Source organism: Lacerta agilis, chromosome 3 (genome assembly GCF_009819535.1).
Source record: "Lacerta agilis isolate rLacAgi1 chromosome 3, rLacAgi1.pri, whole genome shotgun sequence".
NCBI lineage: Eukaryota > Metazoa > Chordata > Lepidosauria > Squamata > Lacertidae > Lacerta > Lacerta agilis.
This window is the reverse complement of record NC_046314.1, coordinates 101,263,982-101,287,649: the sequence shown is the minus strand read 5'-3', so window position 1 is coordinate 101,287,649 and position 23,668 is coordinate 101,263,982. Positions and strand designations below refer to the sequence as shown.

Genomic DNA, 23,668 nt, shown 5'->3' with positions numbered 1-23,668 from the left:
CGCGCCTCCGATTGGTCGGCTGCCCAGAGCCGGCCGCTCCTCCCCGCGCTGGTTGGCCCGAGGCCGCGGCCGGCCCCGCCCCGCCCGCGCGCCTCTCGCGATTGGCCCGGCGCGCGCTAGGCTACGCCCCACTCCGCCCGCGCTGTGAGGCGGAGGTCGGGGCTGGGCCGAGGGTCCCGGCCGCCCCCCGACCGCCGGCCCGCCTTCTCTCCCCTCCCAGCGCACCCAGCCTTCGGCTCCAGGGTAGCGGCGCGATGGCGGCGGCGACGGCGACGGCAGCAGCGGGAGCAGCGGGCTCTCTGGGGTCCGGGCCCGGGGCGGCGGCGGTTGCCGGCTCGGCCGTGCCCGCTCCGGGTCCGTGCGGGGCGGTGTCGGGGGTCTCTGGGGGTCTCGGGCCGGTCCCGGTGCCTATGAACCTCTTCGCCACCTGGGAGATCGACCGCTCGGCGCCCAGCTGCGTGCCCAGGTGAGGTGGGCGGTCGCTGGACGGAGCTCCCCACGCCAGGGCGGGGTGGGGGGCGAGGCGGTTGGTGGAAGGGGAGGTTGACCCTGTGCGCGCGCGTTTGTGGGGTTCACACAGCGGAATGTGGGGGGGGGAGGGGACGCGGAGGCGTGGCGGCGCCGACATAACGGGGTGTCTGCCGGCAGGGTGGGGCGGATGGGGTGGGGCTTTCCGTGGGGTGGGTTTTTATTTTTATTTTTAAGGGTCTGGGGGCTTGGCTTGGGTGGGCCGAGTTGGGCTGGGGTGTTGGAGGTGCGTGCCTTTGTGATGTGCAAGGGCAGATGTGGACTTTAGGGATGGTGTGCAGGTTCCCCCCCCCCCCCCGAAAAAGAAAGGTGTACATTTGTGGAACAAGGGTTTGTGTATGGGAGAGTGAACACAGATTTTTTTTTTTTGGTGTGCGCGCACACACACACACACACATGCACAGAGCTATGCATCTATGCACATACCCAAGAGTATCTTGGGTCGCAGTGAGAAGCTAAGATTCCGCTCAGATCTTTTGAGGTTCTTCAGGAAGTTTGTGCAGGCATGTGTGGGGTGGGTTTTAGCTCATCTAGGAGAAAGGCATTATCCCAAGTTGGTTTGTTTTTTAAAAAAAAATGTATGATCTGGAGGATAGTTTGGGGTTTGCTGCATTCCGTGATGGATGTGATAAACATCTGTTCATAAAGAGGGATTGAACAACAGGTGGACCACCTGAGTGGTGATATTTAGCCCATAATTGCCAGTAGTAAAACATGAGTATTGTGGATGTATAATTTTTGGGGGGGTGGGAGAACTGGACTCTGGGCTTGACAAGTGTAAGTTGGTGGCTGCAAAGGGTTGCACAAGATGAAAGGTTTGGCTAGGAGAGAGGGGTGTGAGGGAATCACTGAGGCCTTACTCACACAATTATTTACTCCTCTGCTTCACTTTGCGTTGTGTACTTTGTGCTGGCTTTCCCTAGTTAACTTTTTAGCAAGGCAGCAGTAGATGCTCTTGTCCCAGAAATCTGTACACTGCTAATTAACATTGGTAATGATGATGATGGGGGGTGATACCACTACATAACATCCATCTGTTCAGTTACTTTCACCCAGCTTATTCTATTTGTTTTCTCCACTTACTCATCAGTGCTTGTTCTCACCTCTTTGCGCCTTATTGAAATGAAGATTGGTTTGATGGTGATGAACTGTTACTGTCAAGGGCTGCGGGTGGGGCAGATGAGTTTTTTTTTTATTAAAAAAATACAGTGGTGCCCCGCTAGACGAAAATAATTCATTCTGCGAAAATGTTCGTCTAGCAGGTTTTTCGTCTTGCGAGGCGAAAAAAAAAAGACGAAAATTTTTCGTCTTGCGAGGCAGCCCCATAGACTTTTTCGTCTAGCGGGGCAGCCTTCCGCTAGACGAATGCCTTCGTCTAGCGACTTTTTCGTCTAGCGAGGCATTCGTCTAGCGGGGCACCACTGTAATACTACTTGGGTGTTCTGTTGGTAGGATGGATAAAAAGTGTCTGATGTACACGGTTAGGCATTTGGGATTGTTTGGGCAGGCAGCCTTCATCCTGACCTGATGTATAGTTATGTGCACCTATTATTCACATTGAAATTAATGGCTTTAGGTTTCAATCCTAGAGCCATTTATTATAGAGTGAGCCCCACTGAACTTAATGGGGACTCAGCAAATGAAAAGACAGATCATGCTCTTAGATGCTGTATCCATTTTAGTCTTCCTGTGCCTATCAGTTAAATTGTGGTCAATAAGCAATTTGCTGTAACTGCTCCAGGACAACTGTTACACCAAGGGATGGAAAATATGTCCTCCAAGTCTGGGGCTTGGAATCCAACAACAACTGGAGGACCACTAGTTCCTTATTTCTGATATAGACAAATAAAATAGTTGTTTGGAATACTTAAGTTTCTGTTAGAGTGGAGAGCTGTACATGCATGTGCATTGCAATAAACTCACATGCCATAGCTGGCTATCACATATAACATAAGAAGGTCACAGGCTGTTTCAACAAATGGCCAGGTCAAGAAGCTCCTGGTTGAAAGCGAGAAACCCACACCCATGCTCATCCTATTGGAAAAGAAGACTTTTGTGTTTATCCTGGCTGTGTACCTCATTCTGCTATCCTTAGTGTCATGAAGAAAGAGGGGTTTCACCTCTTCAGTTTACTTGGCCCTTGTTAGAAGTGTCTTTGGGGGTTACAAATGGTGCAGACTAAAGCAGGGGTAGCTAAGCCTGTGTAGCTAAGCCTGTGACCCTTCAGATATTAGAATCATAGAATTGTAGGGTTGGAAGGGACCCTGAGGGTCATCTAGTCCAAGCTCTTGCAATGCAGGAATATGCAGCTGTCCGATATGGGGATGGACTCCAACTCCCACCAGCCTCAACCAATGTTGCCAGTAGTCAGGGAAGAGGGGAGATGTAGTTCAACTTATGGACGGCCACAGCATGTAGCACTTACTAATTGATTCCCCGAGCTAGTTTGCTGAGATTAATTTGGGGGAGGAGAGGGAAGGAAGATTAACCTCTCAAACTGGTAAACAAGTATTTATGCAAATGCTGTACAGAAGAGGGTGTGCTACCAAAGCAAGCTGCTTTTGAAAAGCTTTGTGTATCCACAGGCTCTGCCACATTCCATGGCAACTGATGGGAACTGTCTCCATGCAGACAAATCATGACTTGGAATCTTGCTTCTATTAGCAGTTTGTATTGTTTATACAGCTCATCATTTGTGCTTTTCAGTCAACGTGTCCTGCTGTGCAAAGTTTGCTGGGCTTTAACAAAGCAGGTATCTCTTTTGCTATACACAGGGCTGCAGAGCAGCCTGTCCCAAGCTGGTGCCCTCCGGAAATTTTGGACCACAGCTCTCATCATCTCAGATGAGCATGGTCAGTGGTCAGGGGTGATGGGAGTTGTAGTTCAGCAACAACTGGAGAGCCAGAGGTTCGCCACACCTGCTTCTCAGGCATCTTGCAAAGCTGTCATGCTGTTTATGAAAACAAACTTGGCTCAAGTTTTGCAGGAGATTCATGAAGGGTGGTTGGCAGCCTTTCATAAATGCATGCATGCATGCAATGTCTGAAGAGTACTTGAAACTTGTGTATTATTGCTCAGGCTTGATGTGTATGTGTCTATACACTTTTATTAACAGATCTGGAAGGTGCACATCTGAATGTCCCCAGATTTTTAAGGGTGAACATGGTTGCTTTATGCTGGGGAGAATCATGGCAAATTATGCTATAGTTGGTGGAGATGGCTGTTCCCATTAGCAGCTCTTGCTAACTGCTCTTGCTTCTGCTCTATAGGTTCAGAATTGTCCTGGCAGATGAACATGTGATGATGAACTTAGAGGGAGCTATGTTTTGGTGCCCACTGCTCTGTGTTAATATGTTCTTTATTTGTGGTAGGAATAGGAACTGGTCTGTTGCTGAGAAGATTGAGGGCATTCTTTACTGCCAAGTTCGTGTCCAAGTTCCTAACCTTTTCTAGATGTGTCCTTTGTTGTTGACTGACAAAACAGAAAGTGGCTCAGAATCCCATGCAGGAACAGTTTCCTTTTATGTTAGTTGGCAAGGGGATCTTTGGCACTCGCATTGTGGGGCTATTTCTGGCCAATTTTCTGTGGTCAAATCTCTAATTTTTATTTTCACAGGTGCCACGCTGGTGCTTGGAATGAGCACAAGCTGTGATGTTTGAGATACTGATATATTGGAACACTTCAGGTTGCTTAGGAACAGGAGAAAAAGAATACCATGGAAGAGTAGGAAGTGTCACTTTTTAGAGAAAGCACAATTTCTCTCTCTTTCTCCAGTCCTAAAGCAGAGACAAAAGGCATCTGTTGGACTCAGCTGTGTTAAATTGCTGGGTGAGGTGCACCCAAGGATCCATGTATTGCTGAAACAGACAAACAAAGCTTTCAACAAGGTCCCCCATGATATACTTCTTGGCAAGCTGGTAGAATGTGGGCTGGGCGGTTCTCCTGTTAGATGGGTTTGCAGCTTGTTTGATGGACACTTGTCAATCTGGAGAAAAATGGCATGTGAGGGAGCTGTGGGGTTCTGTCCTGGGCCCAGTGTTGTAATATCTTTTATGATGAAGGAGTGGTGGGATCTCTAATCAACATGGCAGGTGACACCAAGCTAGCTGGGTAGTATAGCTAATGCCTTTGAAGACAAATAGTACCCAAGATCTTGACAGGATGGAGATTTTAGATATGCTGTAAGCCGCCCAGAGTGGCTGCTGAAACCCAGCCAGATGGAGGGGTATAAATAATAATTTTATTATTATTATTATAGAACTAACAAATTTCTCAACCAGGATAAATGTCAAGTTCTATGTTTAGGTGGGAGGAACTGGATGCTTAAATACAGAGTGGATGACATCTGGCTTGACAGCAGTATACATGTGAAAAGGACTTAGGGGTTTTAGTAAATTACAAGCTCAGCATATGTGAGCAGTGTGATGTGGCATCTAGAAAGGCTAATGCAATTAAAGGTTGTGTCAACAGCTGCATAGTGTCCAGATCACAATATGTAATGATACCACTCTGTTCTGCTTATGTTGGATCTCACCTGGAGGTGCTACACTTTAAGGATATCTATGAACTGGAACATGTCCAGAGAAGTCTGACAAAGTGTCTGGGTGAACCAAGTCCTGTGATGAAAGGTTGAATGAGTTGGGCATATTTAGTCTGGAAAAGAGGCAATTAGAGAGAGGATGATAATAGCCACCTTCAAAAATGTGAAGCACTGTCTCACAGATGATGGAACAGATTTGATTTCTGTCGCCCCAGCAGGTAGCATCTGAATCAATGGGTTCAGATGAAAAGAAAAAGAAATATTTAGACTCAGGTGAGTTAGACTCAAGAAGAGGCTGAATGTCCTTCCCTCTGGAGCCAGTGTGGTGTAGTGGTTAAGAGCGGTAGACTCCTTATCTGGGGAACCGGGTTTGTGTCTCCACTCCTCCACATGCAGCTGCTGGGTGACCTTGGGCTAGGCACATTTCTCTGAAGTCTCTCAGCCCCACTCACCTCACAGAGTGTTTGTTGTGGGGGAGGAAGGGAAAGGAGAATGTTAGCCGCTTTGAGACTCCTTCGGGTAGTGAAAAGCGGGATATCAAATCCAAACTCTTCTTCTTCTTCTTCCTCTCAGGTATGCTGTAGTGGTGAATTTCCCCCATCTGAAGATGGTCAGACTAGAGGACCTTTGAGATACCTTACAACTCTGATTCTATGCAAGCATGCACACACATAGCCCCCTTCCCTTTCTTCACTTCTGCCCATCTGTCCCCCTCTCCAACAGTTTCATTCTTAGATCCTTGTTTGAAACATGTGCAGGGGATCTCAAACTAGGAGAGATCTACATTGGAAGGGCATTGGTTCTCATATACCGGTACTTCTCTTATCCGGCCAGAAATCCTCTTGAGATGAATGCAGGCAGCAAATATCTTTGTGGTCTAACAAAAATCTTGTGAAGGTGACATTAATGAAGAGGGGAACCAGTTGGGGGTTATATGAGGACAGAATCTGATTGTACTAGCTGCTTTGAAGTCCTCCACATATGAGAATCTGGAGTTGGGGTAGAGAAAGTTTAGCACAGCTTTTACCCATCTGGCACCCTCCAGATGTTTTGGACTACAACTCCCATCAGTCTCAGCTACGGCTGTGTGGACTTGCAGCTGATGGGAGTGGCAGTTCAGAACATCTGAAGGGCGCCAAGTTGGCAAAGACTGCTTTAGTGGGAAATAGAACAGATTCTGATGTTGAAAATATTCTTGTATTCCTTTGCAGAACAATAGATGTCCGAATGCCTGGACCCTTTTAATTGGAGCATCTTGTTTACACCTTTAGCTGAATGTGGAAGGAGATACTGTGCCATGCTTTATTTTTTGGGTGGTGGGGAACCATGGCTGTCCATACTATACCATATTACATTGCAAATTGCAGAGCTTGTCGACAGTGAGAGAATCTTCTGGTTATGAAGGTTGCTGTAGTACCTAAACACCTGTCTCTTAGCAACAGGAAGGAGAGCTGCCTAGGTTGCTCTGATCCTTCAAAAGCAGGCATATTTGAAGAAGAAAAATCCTGCATTTTCTTTGCTCAGTATTTTCTTCTGGCCTACATAATAGGGGCAGGGGGTGGCTTTGAGGTGGCACTTGATTATTATCTGGGCTGCCCTCCATTTTGTGAAGGAAAACCCTCTTTGTTGAGATAACATTCTTGACCTTGGATCAAAGGGGGGGGGGGACGTTGTTGGAATTCCTGTATTTCTGAGCCCCACCATGGAACTCTGTCAAGCTTCCCGGACTTCTATATTCCAAGTACGATGTGCAAATTGAAGAACAGGTTTTTTTTCATTGAGGATTGGACTAGGGACCTGATACATCCTTCAGGAGGTCAGGTTCACGTGAAGGCCTCAAAGGGTTGGGTGGGATGGAAGAAGGGGATGTGGGTAGCAGGCTCAGCACTGTTTGTAGAGCAGGGGCGGCTAACCTGTGACACTCCAGGATGTTTCAGAACTAAAACTTCCATCAGCTCTAGCTAGGGATGATGGCAGTTGTAGTTCAGCAGCAACAACTTGGAGGGTCACAGGTTAGCCACCTCTGTTGTAGATCTCTAAGGAGTGGCTCCATCCCGAAGCCTTGGAAACAGACGGCTCTTGGCTGACTCCACGGTTCTCAGGTCCCATAGAATTTCCTCCTCCAAGAGTTAGTGATGGCTACCTGCTTGGGTGGCTTTAAAAGATATGATGGCATCAGGTTCTACCTCCACTGTCAGAGGCAGAATACCAGTTGCTAATTTCAGATGGGAAGAATGCTGCTTGACTGGAGCTGAGGGGCATCCAACAACATCCGAAGGACCCCAGATTCCTTGATAGTGAGAGGCCAGTTTAAGACAGCAGAAGATGAAAACCAACCAAACTGTTGTCCATCTACACTATTTTTGGTGGTGCTCAAGCTCAACTTACTCTGGTAAAACTGAAGGACTTGCTACAACACTGACTTCTTAATAGGAACAGATGCTAAGTTGAATGACTTGTCAAGATCCTGTGAACTGCTATATGATTGAAGCCAGGTGATCTAGGGCTGTTCTATCTATTTTAATACTATCCACGTCTAATGTCACATACACTCTTATGACCACCATTAATGAAATCTGGGGGAGTTACCAGTGCCTTGCAGTTGCTCATGTAGATTAAAATCCCACCCTTGTGCTTGTCATCTTGTCAAGGATACAGACAATGAAGCAGGCAAACTCACATTAATTTTATACAATAATAAAATTGGATCTTAAATTTAAGCACATTTTCTCCAAGTAACAAATCAGTTGCAGATCAAAGTGATTGGAGTGTCACTTGAAGCAAAAAAAAAAGGTATTCTGAGATGGGGGAACCTTTCTGAATCTATTGTGATCTACTTAACTAATGACAGGTTGTCAGACTGCGTGGGATAGGGTTTCTAGCATTGCAGAAAGCAAATATGAAGAGTAACTATTATTTAGGGTAAAAATATGGTCTTCCTATTTTTGTTGTTGTTCAGTCGTTCAGTCGTGTCCGACTCTTCGTGACCCGATGGACCAGAGCACGCCAGGCACACCTATCCTTCACTGCCTCTCGCAGTTTGGCCAAACTCATGTTGGTAGCTTCGAGAACACTGTCCAACCATCTCATCCTCTGTCGTCCCCTTCCTATTTACCATGGGCATTATATTGGTAGGATGAACTGATGGTGATTCAGGTGGCTTCCAGACTGTCAGTATTTTGTGGGAGGGATTCAAGCACATACTAAACGTGCAGGTTTGCACTGTGGGTTAAGGAGCAGCAAAACCCTTTAAATAAAAACAAAAACAGTCCTTTGGTGGTTTAGAAAGTTTCACAAAAGGGCCACCTCCTGTATGAGGAAAGGTTGCAGCATTCGGGACCTTCGAGTTTAGTGAAATAGCGAGTACAAGGTGACATGATAGAAGTTTATGAAATTGTTGTTGTTGTTCAGTCGTTTAGTCGTGTCCGACTCTTCGTGACCCCATGGACCAGAGCACGCCAGGCACGCCTATCCTTCACCGCCTCCCGCAGTTTGGCCAAACTCATGTTAGTAGCTTCGAGAACACTGTCCAACCATCTCATCCTCTGTCGTCCCCTTCTCCTTGTGCCCTCCATCTTTCCCAACATCAGGGTCTTTTCTAGGGAGTCTTCTCTTCTCATGAGGTGGCCAAAGTACTGGAGCCTCAACTTCAGGATCTGTCCTTCTAGTGAGCACTCAGGGCCGATTTCTTTGAGAATGGATAGGTTTGATCTTCTTGCAGTCCATGGGACTCTCAGGAGTCTCCTCCAGCACCATAATTCAAAAGCATCAATTCTTCGGCGATCAGCCTTCTTTATGGTCCAGCTCTCAAAGTGGGCAGAGAAGAGTTTTCCTCCCTCTCTTTTAACACTAGAATTCATGGGGGCATCTTATGGAACTCGCTCCCACAAGAGGCATTGATGGCCACCAACTTGGATGGCTTTAAAATTTACAGGGGAGAAGGCTGCCTGGGGCTACTAGCAGTGATGGCTATGCTCTGCCTTCATGGTCTGAGCAGAAATATTTCCGATTACCAGTTCCTGGAAACCACAGGAAGGGAGAGTGCTGTAGCGCTCAGGTTCTTGCCTGTGTGTTTCCCGTGGGCATCTGGTGCCTTGGTGCCCATGGGCACCACACTGGATACCACATTGTGCACCCCAGATCATTCTGCGTTCCTTCAGCCTGCTTTTTTGAGCAATGCATTGGCTGCAGTGCAGCTGTCCCAAGTCCAACTGAGTATGGTCTCTCTAAACCACCATACTGAATTTCCCTTGGATAGTTGCGTTATAACCAATAAATTCCTTAAAAAGAAAATAGGTGAAGGACAGAAACCTGAAGGAAAGTAATATGATCGTAAGTGGAAGCCAGCTGAGATGTTTGAAGAAGTAGAAGTTAAGCCCGTGGGTCCTTTTAACAATGTATTTGGGTGGGAGGGAATGTTGAGGATAAAGTTATCCCATTTAAGATATGAGGGGGATTACATTAACTTGATTCCATTCTCTCATTGAGCTCTTTATTCTTGTTAAAGGCATTAAGAACCTTTTACTCAGAAACAGGCGGGGTGGCGGTGGGAGTGGATGGCTGCAAGATCTAAACTTATGTAAATTGTTCTTCAAAGAAATGAAGCAACCTCTTCTGTTGAATCCCCAGAGTTTTGAAATGGACCTGTGCAATCTGGAATATGGTGTGCTTGAAGCCAGGCACAGATTTATTGCAGAAAAAGGTATAGGGATTTAAACAGGAAGGCCCCTGCCAGAAGCAGCAGCAGCCAGATAGAACAGAAATCCCAAAGATGCATTGGGCTGTTTCTGACAGTATATTTTTGATCACAACCCTGCAGCCCACCCCAAGTCATTTCTAGGATAAATAGTAATGCTGGAAAGGTTTTTGCCTTTTGGCTTACTGCGGTCTCTTTCACACTTCCCAGTAATTTGACATCATAGCACAGAAAGGCGGATTGTGAGCCCACCCATGGGTGCCTTAATTCACATTGTTGTGTGGCTCTTTCCCCCAGTTGATCTGTATCCAGTTGAGAGGGGAATGCTCCTACCACCATCAATGACAAATAGGATCAGTGAGAAATAGTTTGATTGTTTGCTGGACTCACACACATGTTGCTCAGTGTGATTCATCCACAGTGGCTGCAACATTCTCTCTTGCGTATGCATGCTGTTTCTCTGTAATGGCTTGGGTTTGTACCCTGGGCAATGCCTCTCATTGTGCAGGATGCGTATGGGAAGGGGGCCTGTGTCTGCTCATAAGTCGTATGCAGAAATCCTGGAGATGAAGGCTTAAGTCCTACGCACACTTACTGGTAATTTGAGAATAATAAGTCAGATTGAACTCAGTGGAACTTACTTTTGAGTAAAACAAGCGTACGATGTATTTATTGTACGATGCACTGTTAAACTCTTTTGACCCCCTTTCGTCATAGCATTAGTCGCTTGCGTGCATGTTGTCTTTTGACCAAGACATTAATAGGACTAGAAGTAATTTTTGGACAGCTGGTATAAAAGCACTACTTGCCCCCAAACAACCACCCAACCCTGATATTTTATGGGTGATCCTAAAATTTGTGCAGCAACGGCCTGGTTTGCAGGCCACCCCAAGTCACACCATGGCTTAACTCAGTACAGCTGAAAAGCAGCTGGCGAAGAGCAGGGGAATGCGATCCCTTTTCCTGGAGCTGCACACTTGCATGTTTGTGCTAAGCCGTAGTCATGCTGCGTGAAGCCAACCAATATAGAGGAGCTGTTATTGGTAGGCTGCGTCCAGAAAAAATAAGATATTGAAATACATGTCAGCAAGTTTCCTTGTTACAGAGTTGTTGAAGCTGTAACCACTTGCAGTTCTGGAATGTTTGGAAGATCAGGTTTCTGAAGCCCTCCTTGGGCATTATTGCCTGAAGAGGGAACACAGGTGGTAGAGCAGGGCAGTGGGGGCACATGATTAACCCTGGCCCCACGTGACTCCTCCAGTCCCTCTGCATGCGGGGAGCCTTGTGCATCCATGGAGGCTCTGCTTCTTAGCTGGAACCCTGGAAAAACAAGACTCGCACTATGAACATGTGAAGGGGGCAGAAGTAAAACTGAAGCCCCCCTCTATCGGTGTTCCCTCTTGGGCCGATAATTCCTGGAGAGAGCTTGACTCTTGACTCTTGACTTCTGTTTCTGTTCTAAGTCTCTTTGCACCATACTTCTTAAAAAAAAATTGCAGACCATGTTGACTGCCTATGCCAGTTAAGAGTGAATGTGTCAAGCTTCTGTGAGTCTTAATTTGTGTGGTGATGTTGCATGTAATGCAACCCAGGGGTATAAATAATAAAGTTGTTGTTGTTGTTGTTGTTGTTGTTGTTGTTGTTACATGTGTGGTGATTGAATCTAGGATTTTGCAAGGTGGCTGTGCTTGCAATATTTCCACATCCCTCTGTTTGCATAATCATTTTCCGCCTCCTTTCTGACTGCCCTCCAGCTGCCTCCTTGGCCTGCAGGACCACAATAACCTTGTGCGGCACTGAGATGTTTACATGTTGAACCCCTTGTCTTTAAGAAGACAACATTCCCCCCGGGGAAGGGGAATACCCTTTTTGAATGTGAACTTTGCTGGCTAGGCCTATGGTCATACAAAAGAGCCCCCTGAAACTCAGTAGGGAGCATTCCTGACCAATCTCTGCTGGAAGGGTGGACCACAGCATGGGACTGGCAACACTAAATCTTGATGCCTATATGACGCCAGTCAGGCCTCTGTAACACAGGGGACAACTGGCGGTGCTCCTCCGGATGATCTCTGTGATCAGGCTGGGAGATAGAGATCAAGCTGTCCTTAGGATGCTTTTTACGCTTGTCCTTGTTTGACGAAATTGATTAAACCTTGAAAGTTCACCTGAAGATGTCATTGTTTGGGTCTTGAGCTTAGAATGAGCTTGGTCTGATGCAGCTGCTGGAACGGCAGGATTTGGATTGCCTCGCACAGTGCACTCCACGACTCCCATTTTGCAAACACTCACCAAAGGCCCTGAAGAACTGGGAGGCACCCGATTTGGAAAAGGTCAGTTAGATCATCCGCTCCAGGGATGTGTCTCTCTGGCTTGTGTATTAATCACATATCCCAACCACGGAAATCTAAGCCCTCACAGCTCTAAGCCAAGAAGAATTACTTGTCAGAGTTCTGCTGTGCCTCCAGTTGGAGAGGGGCCCTTGCCTCCAGGCAGCCATACGAGGTGAATAGGGAATGGTTTCTCCACCCTCAGAGGACTGATTTGGCACAGGGAGAAAAGCTTCCCTGGTTAGGGAAGGCTCCCCACCCTTTCCTGTTCCTACCAGGGTGAAGGCTTATGGTAAAGAACCAAGCTTGCTGCCTTAGGCCCAACTTGGCCCTCTAGGCCAGGGGTCCCCAAACTAAGGCCCAGGGGCCGGATGCGGCCCAATCGCCTTCTAAATCCGAACCGCGGACGGTCTGGGAATCAGCGTGTTTTTACATGAGTAGAATGTGTCCTTTTATTTAAAATGCATCTCTGGGTTATTTGTGGGGCATAGGAATTCGTTCATTATTATTTTTCCAAAATATAGTCCGGCCCCCCTCAAGGTCTGAGGGACAGTGGACCGGCCCCCTGCTGAAAAAGTTTGCTGACTCTTGCTCTAGGCCTCTCTGTTACTCTCTCAGAATTCTCCCCAGGCCACATCCCTCACCAAGCCTACTTCATGTGCAGAGGAGGGCAACCAAGATGATCAAGGATCTGGAAACCAAGCCTTATGAGGAATGTTTGAAGGAGCTGGGTATATTTTGCCTGGAAAAGATGAGACTGAGAGGAGATATGATAACCACCTTCAAATACCTCATAGCCTGTCACATGGAAGATGGAGCAAGCTTGTTTTCCCCTGCTCCGGAGGGTAGGTCTTGAACCAATGGCTTCAAGTTACAAGAAAGGAAATTACAACTAAGCATACAGAAAACTTTCTGACAGTAAGAGCTGTTTGACAGTGGAACCGTCTCCCTCAGAATTGGGTGTGCTCTCCTTCCTTGGAGGTTTTTAAGCAGAGGTTGGATGGCCATCTGTTGTGGGTGCTTCGGTTGAGATTCCTGCATTGCAGGGGGTTGGACTAGAGGACCCTTGGGGGTCCCTTCCAACTCTACAATTCTATGATTCATACCTTCCTTGTGTGTTTTTTTGCCTAGCTGGAAGATGTCTGTGCTTTTACTTGACCAGATGGAGGCTAGAAAGGCTTGTCTGTATAAACTAGGCTGCACCATTCGTTGCTTTACCTGCTTTTTGCCTCCGGCTCTGCCTACCACTGTCATGTGGCCCCCGGGAGATTGCCCCAGATGGCAATGTGGCCCTCATTCTTAAAAAAAGTGCTCCTGCCCCACATCTCAAAACCCGAGAGGCTAAGTGGATTTAGGATTGCAGGCTAGATGCATGCTCAAAATCCAATTGCACTAGAGAAATTCTTTAACTTCAGCCTTAATTTTAAAGCTGCCAAGTAAGTCTAGCTTTTTAATTTGCTGCCCAAATCTAATTTGTAGAAGAGGGAGAGGAACATTAATGAGAGGCTATCTGGCTGATATATGCCCCAAATACTCGGTTTAGACAGATGTAATTTGAAGCAGGCTAAATATGAAAAGTGTGAAAAATGGTAGGCAATGCTTGGTGTCTCCAGGCTTCTAGAAATGATTACAAAACTGCAACAGAAGAGGCAGGGAAAGTGAGCAAGCTGTGCTTGGGAGGAAGGGCTATCGGCCCGTCTGTGGCTACATCTGTGTGTCTCAGCAGGTTGCTTCCCAAAGTCAAGTCCAATTAGAATTGGCCATTGGATCCCCTGCGTGACACAGTTGTGTGAGAGTCTGAAAATGCTGGTGCTGGATGGATCTGACAGAAATCAAAAGGAAGGCTTGAATCTCTGTTGGATACAGAACTACCGTGTCCAGATCTGTTTGGCATTAACTAGCTCTCGTCTTGCCCTCCTGGAGGAAAAGTGGTATGATGGAGATCTGTGATGTCATCCAGTGCTGCACACCGGCCACCACAGAATTAAAATAAAAAATAAAAAATTAAGTTGCGCCCTGCTGTGTGCTTCTGGTTACCAGCTGGGTTAGCAGGCCTCTTGCGATCTTATGATGCCTCCACGATTCTCCCACTGTAGCTTGCAGTGCCTTAGGGGATCTCAGGGCATCCTTACTCTGATCCTTGAGAGGGTACCTCTGCCCATGTATTGACAGAGAATAAGGAGGTGAGATCAGTGTTGCATGTGCTTTGCCACTCTATGTGTGGTTGGTGCATCCTGTTTGGGGACTCAGCTTTTCAAGAAATGCCACGAAGCTAGAGTGCCCAAGCGCAGCTGTGCTAGGTGGCATTCTGTGGCATGTTGGCAATGAATCCCCCCCCTCCCATTCTGCTGATTTAATGTTTTATGGAGTTAAGTGCCTGGAGAGGTGAGAAATAACAAATCTACAGCTCTGAATCCAAAGATGAAATTGAGATCGTAAAAGCAATTGGTGAAATTGATGTGTAATCTAATTTGCGCCGCATGCAATAAACTTGGGTAGTAACCCCTTCACAAAAACTTTGAAAATTGCTGAAAGTTTGTGTTAGTTTTTTTTAAAGAAAGAGAGAGGATTCATTTTCTCCGTCTTTAATTACAGAGTTGCTATAACGCCTCCCATAAAAGTACATGACAGCCTTAATTAATGGCTGAAAAATTAAGCTCTCCGAGTTGGGGAATTCCGGGAGGTGGAAGAGTGAGTGCAGTGCAAGAAAACACTATTTTTTGGAAGACCTTCAATACTGATATGTTGCAAAGCACTCTGGCTGCTTAAATTGGAAATAAGCTACTGGAATCTTGGATATCAAGGCAAGAGGGCAGAGTGAGCTGCTGTTCCTAGCAGCTACATCAAACTGGAACCGTTGAGCTCGAACTGCCACTTAAATTCTGGGCTCTCAAATGTGTACCTTCAGTGGCTCTAGATCCATGAATATGGATGTGCCCTTTGAAGAACTTTATATCGCTCATGGCTTTATAAGACACCACCTTTGAGATGAGGCAGTCAAAATGATGCTGGTGGTGGAGGTAACGGGATTCAGATTATGAGTCGTGAACTGTGCTAGCTAAGAAGGGATCTTTGTATATAGTACCTTTTATTACCAGGTGCTTGGGATGAGGACCATAGGGACACACTCTACTGTAGCCAATGTCCTTCCAGAGGTTGTTGGAACTACGTCAGCCCCAACTAATTGGGCTAATGGTCAGGGGTGATGAAAGTGTAGACTGGCATCATTTGGAGGGCACCAGCTTGGCCATCCCTGGTCTGCTCTCATTGCTGAGTGCTTGGCTAGTCACGGATGAATGCAGAATGCAAGACTTAATCACCCTACCTTTAACCCGTTGCAAGGTGATGATCTTAGACTCCACACCAGCCAACCTTTTCTAGCTGGATGCCTGCTGTACTTGGGTTCTCAATATCAACATATAATTGGCTGTATCCTAGGCTACTTGCTGACTCCTGACTATTCTTGTTTAGCCTGAACTCTGGAGGTTAACACTTCATTCCTAGATCGACTCTTTCCCCCAAGCTGCCGCTTCATCTCAGCTTGCTGCATGGCTTTCTTTGCCAGTTCTCTCCAGCATGACCCCTTGCTAAAAACCACTTTTGGTGCCTTCCCTAGACCTTACAACAGGGGTGGGTGACCTGTGGCCCTCTGTGTGTTACTGAACTATGATTTCCACCATCCCTGAACATGGGCCATGCTGGCTGGTGCTGATGAGAATTGGAGACCAGCAACACTTGGAGGGCACCAGGCCCCTCTTCCAGTATTGTTTTTTAATTAATTTGATGGAAAAAAATTGAATATTTGTTTTAAAACATTTGCACCTTGTATCTCTGCAGCTTTCAGTGTCTGGTAGGGGAAGTTTCTTGAAGCTTGTTGCAGAACTCTGAAATCTAGATTCAAATAATTCCTGGAATTGGTGTCTTGGCTGCACAGCCAAAGAATCCATGAGACTCCCTTTTCTTGCTGACTATGGGTTGCCAGATTTTCAATCGGCCATTGTAGCTATGCTTTTATTTCTGTGCTTCAAGCCACTCTTAAACACCATTGCCTGGCAATGTTTGTCTCGTTGCTTTGGGCTTTTTCTTTTGTATAGAATTACTGACAAATTCAATAGGTAACAATATATGTGCTGCAAAACCGTCGTCTGCTGATTTCTGAAGATCTAGAAGTCATTAAAGGTACAGGAGCAGACCGGGCTGGCTTTATTTTCAAGTCAGTTGGCAACTATATTACTTGCCTTGAATCATTTATAGGACACTGCACTCCTCCATGGAACTGTTGAACATTGCATGGCATTGCTACCGCTCTTATAGGCAGAAGCGCTGAATCTTTAGGCAGAAACTCTACAGGTGTGACTGCATTATCACTGAATCTAATGCCAGGGGGAGATGCACCTGTTGATTCCCTGCCTGTCCTGCAGCTCTTGATGGTGCAAAATGTTAAGTTCACTACCACACTGAGGTCCACACATTCTGACTGCTCCTTCCTCTGCCTGTGCTACACAACTGGGGGGGTGGGAGAGAGATGAAGGGGGGGGGGTCCTCCCATCTTGCTGAACTCTGGAGCAGACTGAAGCCGCACCAATCTTTTGTACTGCTTTATTTATTTATATATTTATTTATTCACAGAATAAAATCAAAATATAAAACTACAAAATACATAACCAACATAAAAACAACAACCCAATAGCCCCACCCCGCCAAAAAGAACGCCACATTTTCAAAGGGCATAGGATGTCAACCAAATCAACCAAAGGCCTGTTTAAAAAGGAGTGTTTTTGCTTGGTGCCTAAAGGTGTATAATGAAGGCGCCAGGCAAACTTCCTTGGGGAGAGCATTTCACAGACGGGGAGCCACTGCAATGAAGGCCTGTTCTTGTGTTGCCACCCTCCAGATCTCTCGAGAAGGCACACAAAGAAGGACCTCAGAAGATGATGTCAGGATCTGGGTAGGTTCATATGGAAAGAGGCGGTCCTTGAGGTCTTGTGTTCCTGAGCCGTTTAAGGCTTTATAGGTCAAAACCTGTTCCAGTTCTCAGTGCATTATAATAGGACACCCTCCTTCCCTCCAACTTCCTTGCAATTGTTTCTGGGCATCCTGCCTTGCCAGGGACAATGATCTCCACCAAGCCAATTTGCAGAGGTCTTTTGTCGGAGATGAGACCATCTCTCGCTTTCAAGATCCAAAGAGGAGGGCTGGCTTGAGAGCCCCTGCCTGACCTTGCCAAGGGTTTTCTGGCTGCCCTTCAGCACTTTTCAATCCCCCATTCACAGCTAGGAACAAATCAGAGGTTGAACTGATAGTGCTCTCTGGCCCTTAAACGCTGATCCAGAACGATTGCAGAGACAAATGGTTTGTCTCATGATCCCTCTTCAGTTTCTTCTTGTCTGAAGGCTCTTTTGGATGTTTGAGAAAAATGTAAGTCAGTCCTGTAATGAAGCCTACAAGGTTACTAGTCTTCCAAGAGTTTCCACCACTCCTGCTCCAAATATTAACGGGGCCTTCATTCATGGCTAGCTTGGAAATCTAGTGGGCTGGCGAAGGAGGCGGAGAGTGCAATCTGTCCCCGTTCCATTAGCCTGCTCACTTGGTTGCATGGTATTGCACACACTCATCTTCATGAAGCTCCCAATTGCCTATGGCAACCAGGCTGAGTTGTCAAATACAAAGCTGCTATATATGTTGCTGAGGTTTTATGATATTAGAATGGAATTAGAGCGGCTGACCAGAAGCATCTTTTAATTATAGGTTTGCGAAGTAGGGATGTAGCTATGTTGCCGCTCAACTTAGATGACTTAAATGTGCATTGGCTTAAATGTGCATTGTTCTGTTGTGCAAAGCTGGAAGTTGTATTGACAGAGGGCCATAGGGATTGGGCTTCTAACACCATCTTGTTCAGCAGGGTTGGCTAACCTGTGTCTGTCTGTCTAGACCACAGGTGCCCCCATCTCTGACCATTGGCTATATTGGCTTGGGCTAATGGGAGTTAGAGGATCTTAAGTTCCCCCACACATGCTATACATACTTACCTCAGTGGGATTAGGCACACTTAACTTGGAACTAAGTCCCATTGAATAAAGAGGGATTTGGCCACGACCTGTATTTGGTTGCCTTACTAGTAAATTCTAATAAAGAGGGGTCTACACACCCATCCTCTACTTAGAAGCAAAGCTCTTTCATTGCATATGCCAGATAGAGAATTGAAGTGGCATTTGCTGGCATATTAGGTGCAGGATTTTGAAGAGTTTGCTACCATGGAATTAATTTGAATTTAACTCCGTTTCTGCTTCTGTTTCAGAGGCTTGGGAGTGCTGGTTCTGTATGTGCGTGGGTGTGTGGGGCTGACATTTTAAAGTAGCAGATAATTAAGTCACAAAGTTTCAAAACAATGAATGAACACACACTCATTTCCAAAAAATAGACTTAACACCTTTTGACAATACTTCCGGCTGAATGTCTTCATCAAGGCTGCAGTCCCGTACAATGCAATAGACCCAAGTACCACATTGGACTTGGTGGGACTTAACTTCTGAGTGGGCATGTATAGGATTATGTTGTCAGTCTAAACAGTATTCCAGGACACAAGGATCACTGTTCCGTTTAGCAATAAAACTCCTGTTCTGTTTGTTATTTCCTTTAAAACATTTGCACAAGTGGATTTTCTTCATCAACATACATTTGCTAGTCCTTGTGCAGCTATTCCCCCTTTGCTGGCAATATATCCCTCCCCAATTACATTGTCAAAAGGCACCAGCCTGATATTAACGAATTGCTCATTGAAGCATTATGTTTTTGCAGCACGAATGGCTGGGGGTTGCCATCTTTTTTCCAGCTGTACCATTTAGCAGCAACTTGACATAACACTCAGGTTTAGGAGGCAAAGCTTTCCCTGGCATGGTGCTTAGTGGGGTGGCAGAATCTTCACCTGCTGTTTTGTGACCCCATCTGCACTATGGTATCATACCATTTTAAACTTTCATGGCTTTCCATCCCAAAATTCTGGGAAGTGAAGTTTGTTAAGGGGGCTGAGAGACACCTTTCCTGTCACAGAGCTGTAGTTATCAGAGTGGTTTGGTACACACCTCCATTGTCTGCTGAGACAGATGGATATGCCAACCAATGAACAGTTAATCCCTCTTTCCAGGGAACTCTGGGAACTGTAGTTCTTTCAGGGGAATAGGGATCTCCTAACAATAATGTTTAGCACCTTTAACAGACTCCAGTTCCCAGGATTCTTCAGGAGAAGTCAATGCTATTTCAAGTGGTATGATACTGCCTTTAACGTATTGTGCAGATGGGGCCTTGTAGCTCAGCAGCTTGAGGGAGCTTTTTCAAGGAAGGTGACAAACCTAACAGGTGTTCCCAGAAAAGAGGTTTAGTTCAGTTGGATGAAGCACATAACCTGTGTGCCAAATAAGATACTCGAATGATTTCTCGCCTCTTGGGGCTCTTTATTCTAACAAAACTGTCGCTCGAGATTTTTATCAGAACATCGGTCTTGAGCCAGGTGGCCCAGAACGCTTTCTGGGAGTGTTGATTGATTTCCAGAGTGTAATTTTTATGGGCCATTTTGAAACTATTACTCTGGCTTGTAACTCCAGACTGGCAGTGCTGAGGTGAGGTCATCGTTCTTCATAGAATCAATTGCCTTTTTGGTAATAGATTTTTTTTTTGGTTGTCTTCGTTTCTGATGGAGTATAAATTGGGCTAAAAGGTGTCTCCGAAATGATTACTGAATTGCTCTGTGTTCTGTAAAACCGTCTTGACTATATTTTACTCTGTAATCGCATCTGTTTTCCACGATAGTTTCGCTACTGACTTTCCTGCAGTTCCCTTTGCTTTCTCAACTTCAAATACACTGGGGCACCTTTTGGGCTTGCAACCTGGCAGCTTAGTCTGTAGCAGCCCCCCCCCCAACCAGTGCTCCCCCTGCCTAATATTTTGGGCTCTAGTTCCCATCCTCCACCATGGCCATTAGTCATAAGAACATAAGAGCTTGACTGCTAAATCAGGCCAAACACCCATCTAGTCCAGTGCTTTGTTTTCACCGTGGCCAACCAGATCCCCATGACAAGACTACAAGCAGAGCCTAAGCACAAAAGCAACTCTTCCCACCTGTATTTGGTATTCAGGGCACACTGTGGAAGCACCACATAGCCCTTGGCTACACTGTTTTGGTTTCTTTGAATATAGAGTTAACGGCATGGGCACCATGTTTTTTATTGCTGACCTACACCTCACTCCAGCTCCTGACACAGGCCAATGGCACACCTGTGCCAGCATCCAATTCTCATAGTGGCCAACCACAACTGCCTGTGGAAATCCTGGAAGCAGAACCTGTGGCTCCCCATCCTTACTTTAATGTTCATTTGCACATTGTTATTCATTGATTAGGCATCTGTGTTCCATAGCTGTCCAAATCCTTAGATGGGGCCACTCTTATTATGGTTCATAGGGAGGAAATTCACTGCAGCACTATGTTGGTAGTTCCATCAGCACAATGTCTTCAGTTTGCTGGATAGCTCAGTTGGTTAAGAGTGTGGTGTGCTGATAACGCCAAGGTTGTAGGTTCGATCCCGTTAAGGGACAGCTGCATATTCCTGCATTGCAGGGGGTTGGGCTAGATGATCCTCAGGGTCCCTTCTAATTCAGACCACTGTTTGAGTATCAGATGCTTGCTCTCACTGTGCTAGCTGATTTTCAGCTACTGGTATTTGCATACAAGTATAGGCAAAGCTGTCAGAGGCTTGTCTAAAACTAGAAATTGAGAAGCACTTTTTCAGAGTCTGGCTTCCCGGTAGTTGAAAGGAAGATTTGTGTGTTAAATCAGTTGTACCAAAGATTGATTTCTAACGAGCTTCTGATTGCAAAAAAAAGCCAGCTTGGTTCATTACCTTAATTATAGATGAAGCTGTTAGCTATACCTTGTCATGTTTGCATAACATTTTCTATTATAAGCTTCTTTTTCCTCAGCTCCTTTAGTTAATTTTGCTGGGTGTGGGTGCCTGGTGGCCTTTTAAAAATGTTGCTGCAGAAAAATTAGGCATGTGCCATGTTCCCTGTCTGTGAAGAAAGATGCTCTTGTTGAATGTTTGCCTCGCAGAAAGCTCAGGTGCCTCTGTGGCAAATCAGTGGTGCAGCCCTAGGTTAAGCTCTATGCAGATCTTCCATGTTTCCAGTCCAAGTCAGAGGCACAGGCTGAAGCAACCAAAACACAGTTGCAGATGTTTTCGACTACAACTCCCATAACTCCTGACCATTGACCGTGCTGACTGGGGCTGATGGGAGTAGTAGTCTACAGCTGTTTAGAGAAGGAAATGTAAGGTGCTTTGAAGAATTGGATACCAGTTGCTAAATTATGCTCCTGTTTCCAGTTCTGCCAATAAGTCAGTACAACTCTTAGATGTGATGGGGAAATATTTGTGTTTTTTTAATTAAAAAAATTAATTTTTCAGCTTTTACAGTTATCAAACAATCAACATAAAAAGAGAATTCCGAAGAATCTCCTGAACTTCCCTCCTCCCCTTTGTGGGTCCTTATATTGACCTTTTTCGCCTCATCTTATCTATTAGTCCAAATATTTTAAATCTCCGTTATACCCAAAATTCAACATTAAACTACAAGTGTTGTTCCAAATCTACTAATAATTTTAATTGTTTACAATGGTTATTAAGGTAAATTATTATTAAGGTAAATTATGTATTTTCCCCATTCCTTACTGAAATTTTGGTCTTCTTGGTTTCTGATTCTTCCGGTCATTTTTGCCAATTTGGCACAGTCCATCAACTTAATCTGCCATTCTTCTCTGGTAGGGACTTGATCTTCTTTCCACCTCTGGGCTAATAACATGTGAGCAGCAGTGTTTGTATACATAGTCTTTTCTGATCAGTTGGAATTTCAGATCAGAAAAGCTTCTGGTTTTTTTTTTTTTTTAAAGAAAAGTTTATTTTAAACATTTTCCCCAGTTCATTATATATCATCTCCAAGAATTATTTTACTGCCTTACATGTCCACCACATATGGGGAATTATTTGTTGTAGTAGTTGAAATTATTTAGCGTACACCATAACATAGGATATGATGACATTATTTTCCATAACGTTTCTGAGAGTGATGCTCCTTTTTGTATTCTGATTTTTTAAAAAAATATTAACACAAAAATAAATGAGGACATGTTGACTGTTATGCCCTAAGAATTTTAACTTCTTTCTGTTTGAATGCTCTCCCCCCCCACACACACACTTTAGTTTTTGGGAGAGCATTTTTGAAAGAACATAGGTTGCTTGAGCACCAATTGGCAACCTTCAAGTCCTTTGTCCTTCGCTTTCCTAGAGAGCTGTTAAATGGTACCTTACAGTTGCAAACACTTGTGCTGTTTTCATGTTAGCTCATTAGCACATCTCCCTGTTGCAGGTGGAAACAATAGCTGAGTCACTTAGCATCTCCTGCCACAGCACAGTAGGCCTGCACCTCCGAGCTGACAAAAACACATTTCGAGCCTTTCAATGCAGTGGTCTGTACAGCGAAAGGGCAACTTGTTTGTTGAGTCACACAGATCACTGCCAAGTCAATTATTTTGCTAAATCTTCCTTTTCATGTAAAGCAGATTGAGGGGCAATTAACCCCTCTAAAAGTAAAACGTGTGGGGTGATAAGATTCAGAACGAAGTCATTTTGAAACTACAAGTAGGAGCTGAATATTTATTGGAGCTGTGCACTTGTAAAACTGGAAGATGATTGGGTGGGGGATAGGCTGTGACGGGGAAGAATATTCCATAGGCTGTGAAGGAGAAGATTATTGCGGCAAAACAGAAATGAAGAGCCCAAAGCAGTTGGATTTAACACCTTTCTTCAGGAGCACTTACCTTTCCCTCCAAGGAAGATTTTAAATGAAACTTTGTTGTGCTTGATCCTAGCATCCATGAGACTTACATTCTGTCAGAATAAAACTGGGGGAGAGTGGCTGTTGTGCTCAAGTCCTGCTTTTGGGCTTGGCCACTGCGACAACAGGATGCTGGGCTAGGTGGGCCTTTGGCCTGATCCTGCAGGCCTCTTCTTAAGTTTATTTCAGCGCCAGCATGAGACTCGCCCTTTTTCTTTTCCTTCTATTTTCTGGTCCTGTTTTCCCCAGCCCCAATTTTGTAAAAGTGAATTCCCCCTCGATAGTAATTGGTACTGTGTGCATATTGACGACCTTGGGTCTCCCTCGGGTGGTTGTGGACTCTCCTTCCTTGGAGGTATTTAAGCAGAGGTTGGATGCTTTAGCTGAGATTCCTGAATTGCAGGGGGGGGGGCGGACTCGATGACCCTTGGGATCCCTTCCAACTCTACAATTCTATGACCTGAAATGATTGGGTATGTAAATACCTTGGGTAGCAACCAGTGCTGTGTGCACGGAGTTCCACTTGTGTGGCGGGGCTTCCAGTTCCTCTCCTCTCTGGTGAGCCCCAAAAGCTGTTTTAGAGGGTCCCCAAATCCTCTGGAACAGTTTTTGAGGGTGTGCAGGAGGCTGCATAGGAGAGGAGGTGAAAGCTCTGTTGCACTAGAGGGAGTCTGTTGCGCAAGTTGAACAACTGC

General features: G+C 45.6%; 1 protein-coding gene across 1 annotated transcript in view; it reads left to right on the top strand.

Moving 5' to 3' along the window:
* Positions 1 to 326: 326 nt before the first annotated feature.
* LOC117044313 (phosphofurin acidic cluster sorting protein 2-like) overlaps positions 327 to 23,668 on the top strand; it is a 171,010-nt gene continuing 147,668 nt past the window's right edge. Inside the window, exon 1 of the mRNA XM_033144948.1 lies at positions 327 to 466. Within this exon, the coding sequence (XP_033000839.1) occupies positions 411 to 466 (56 nt within the window). The 5' untranslated portion in view covers positions 327 to 410. The remainder of the gene's footprint in view (positions 467 to 23,668) is intronic.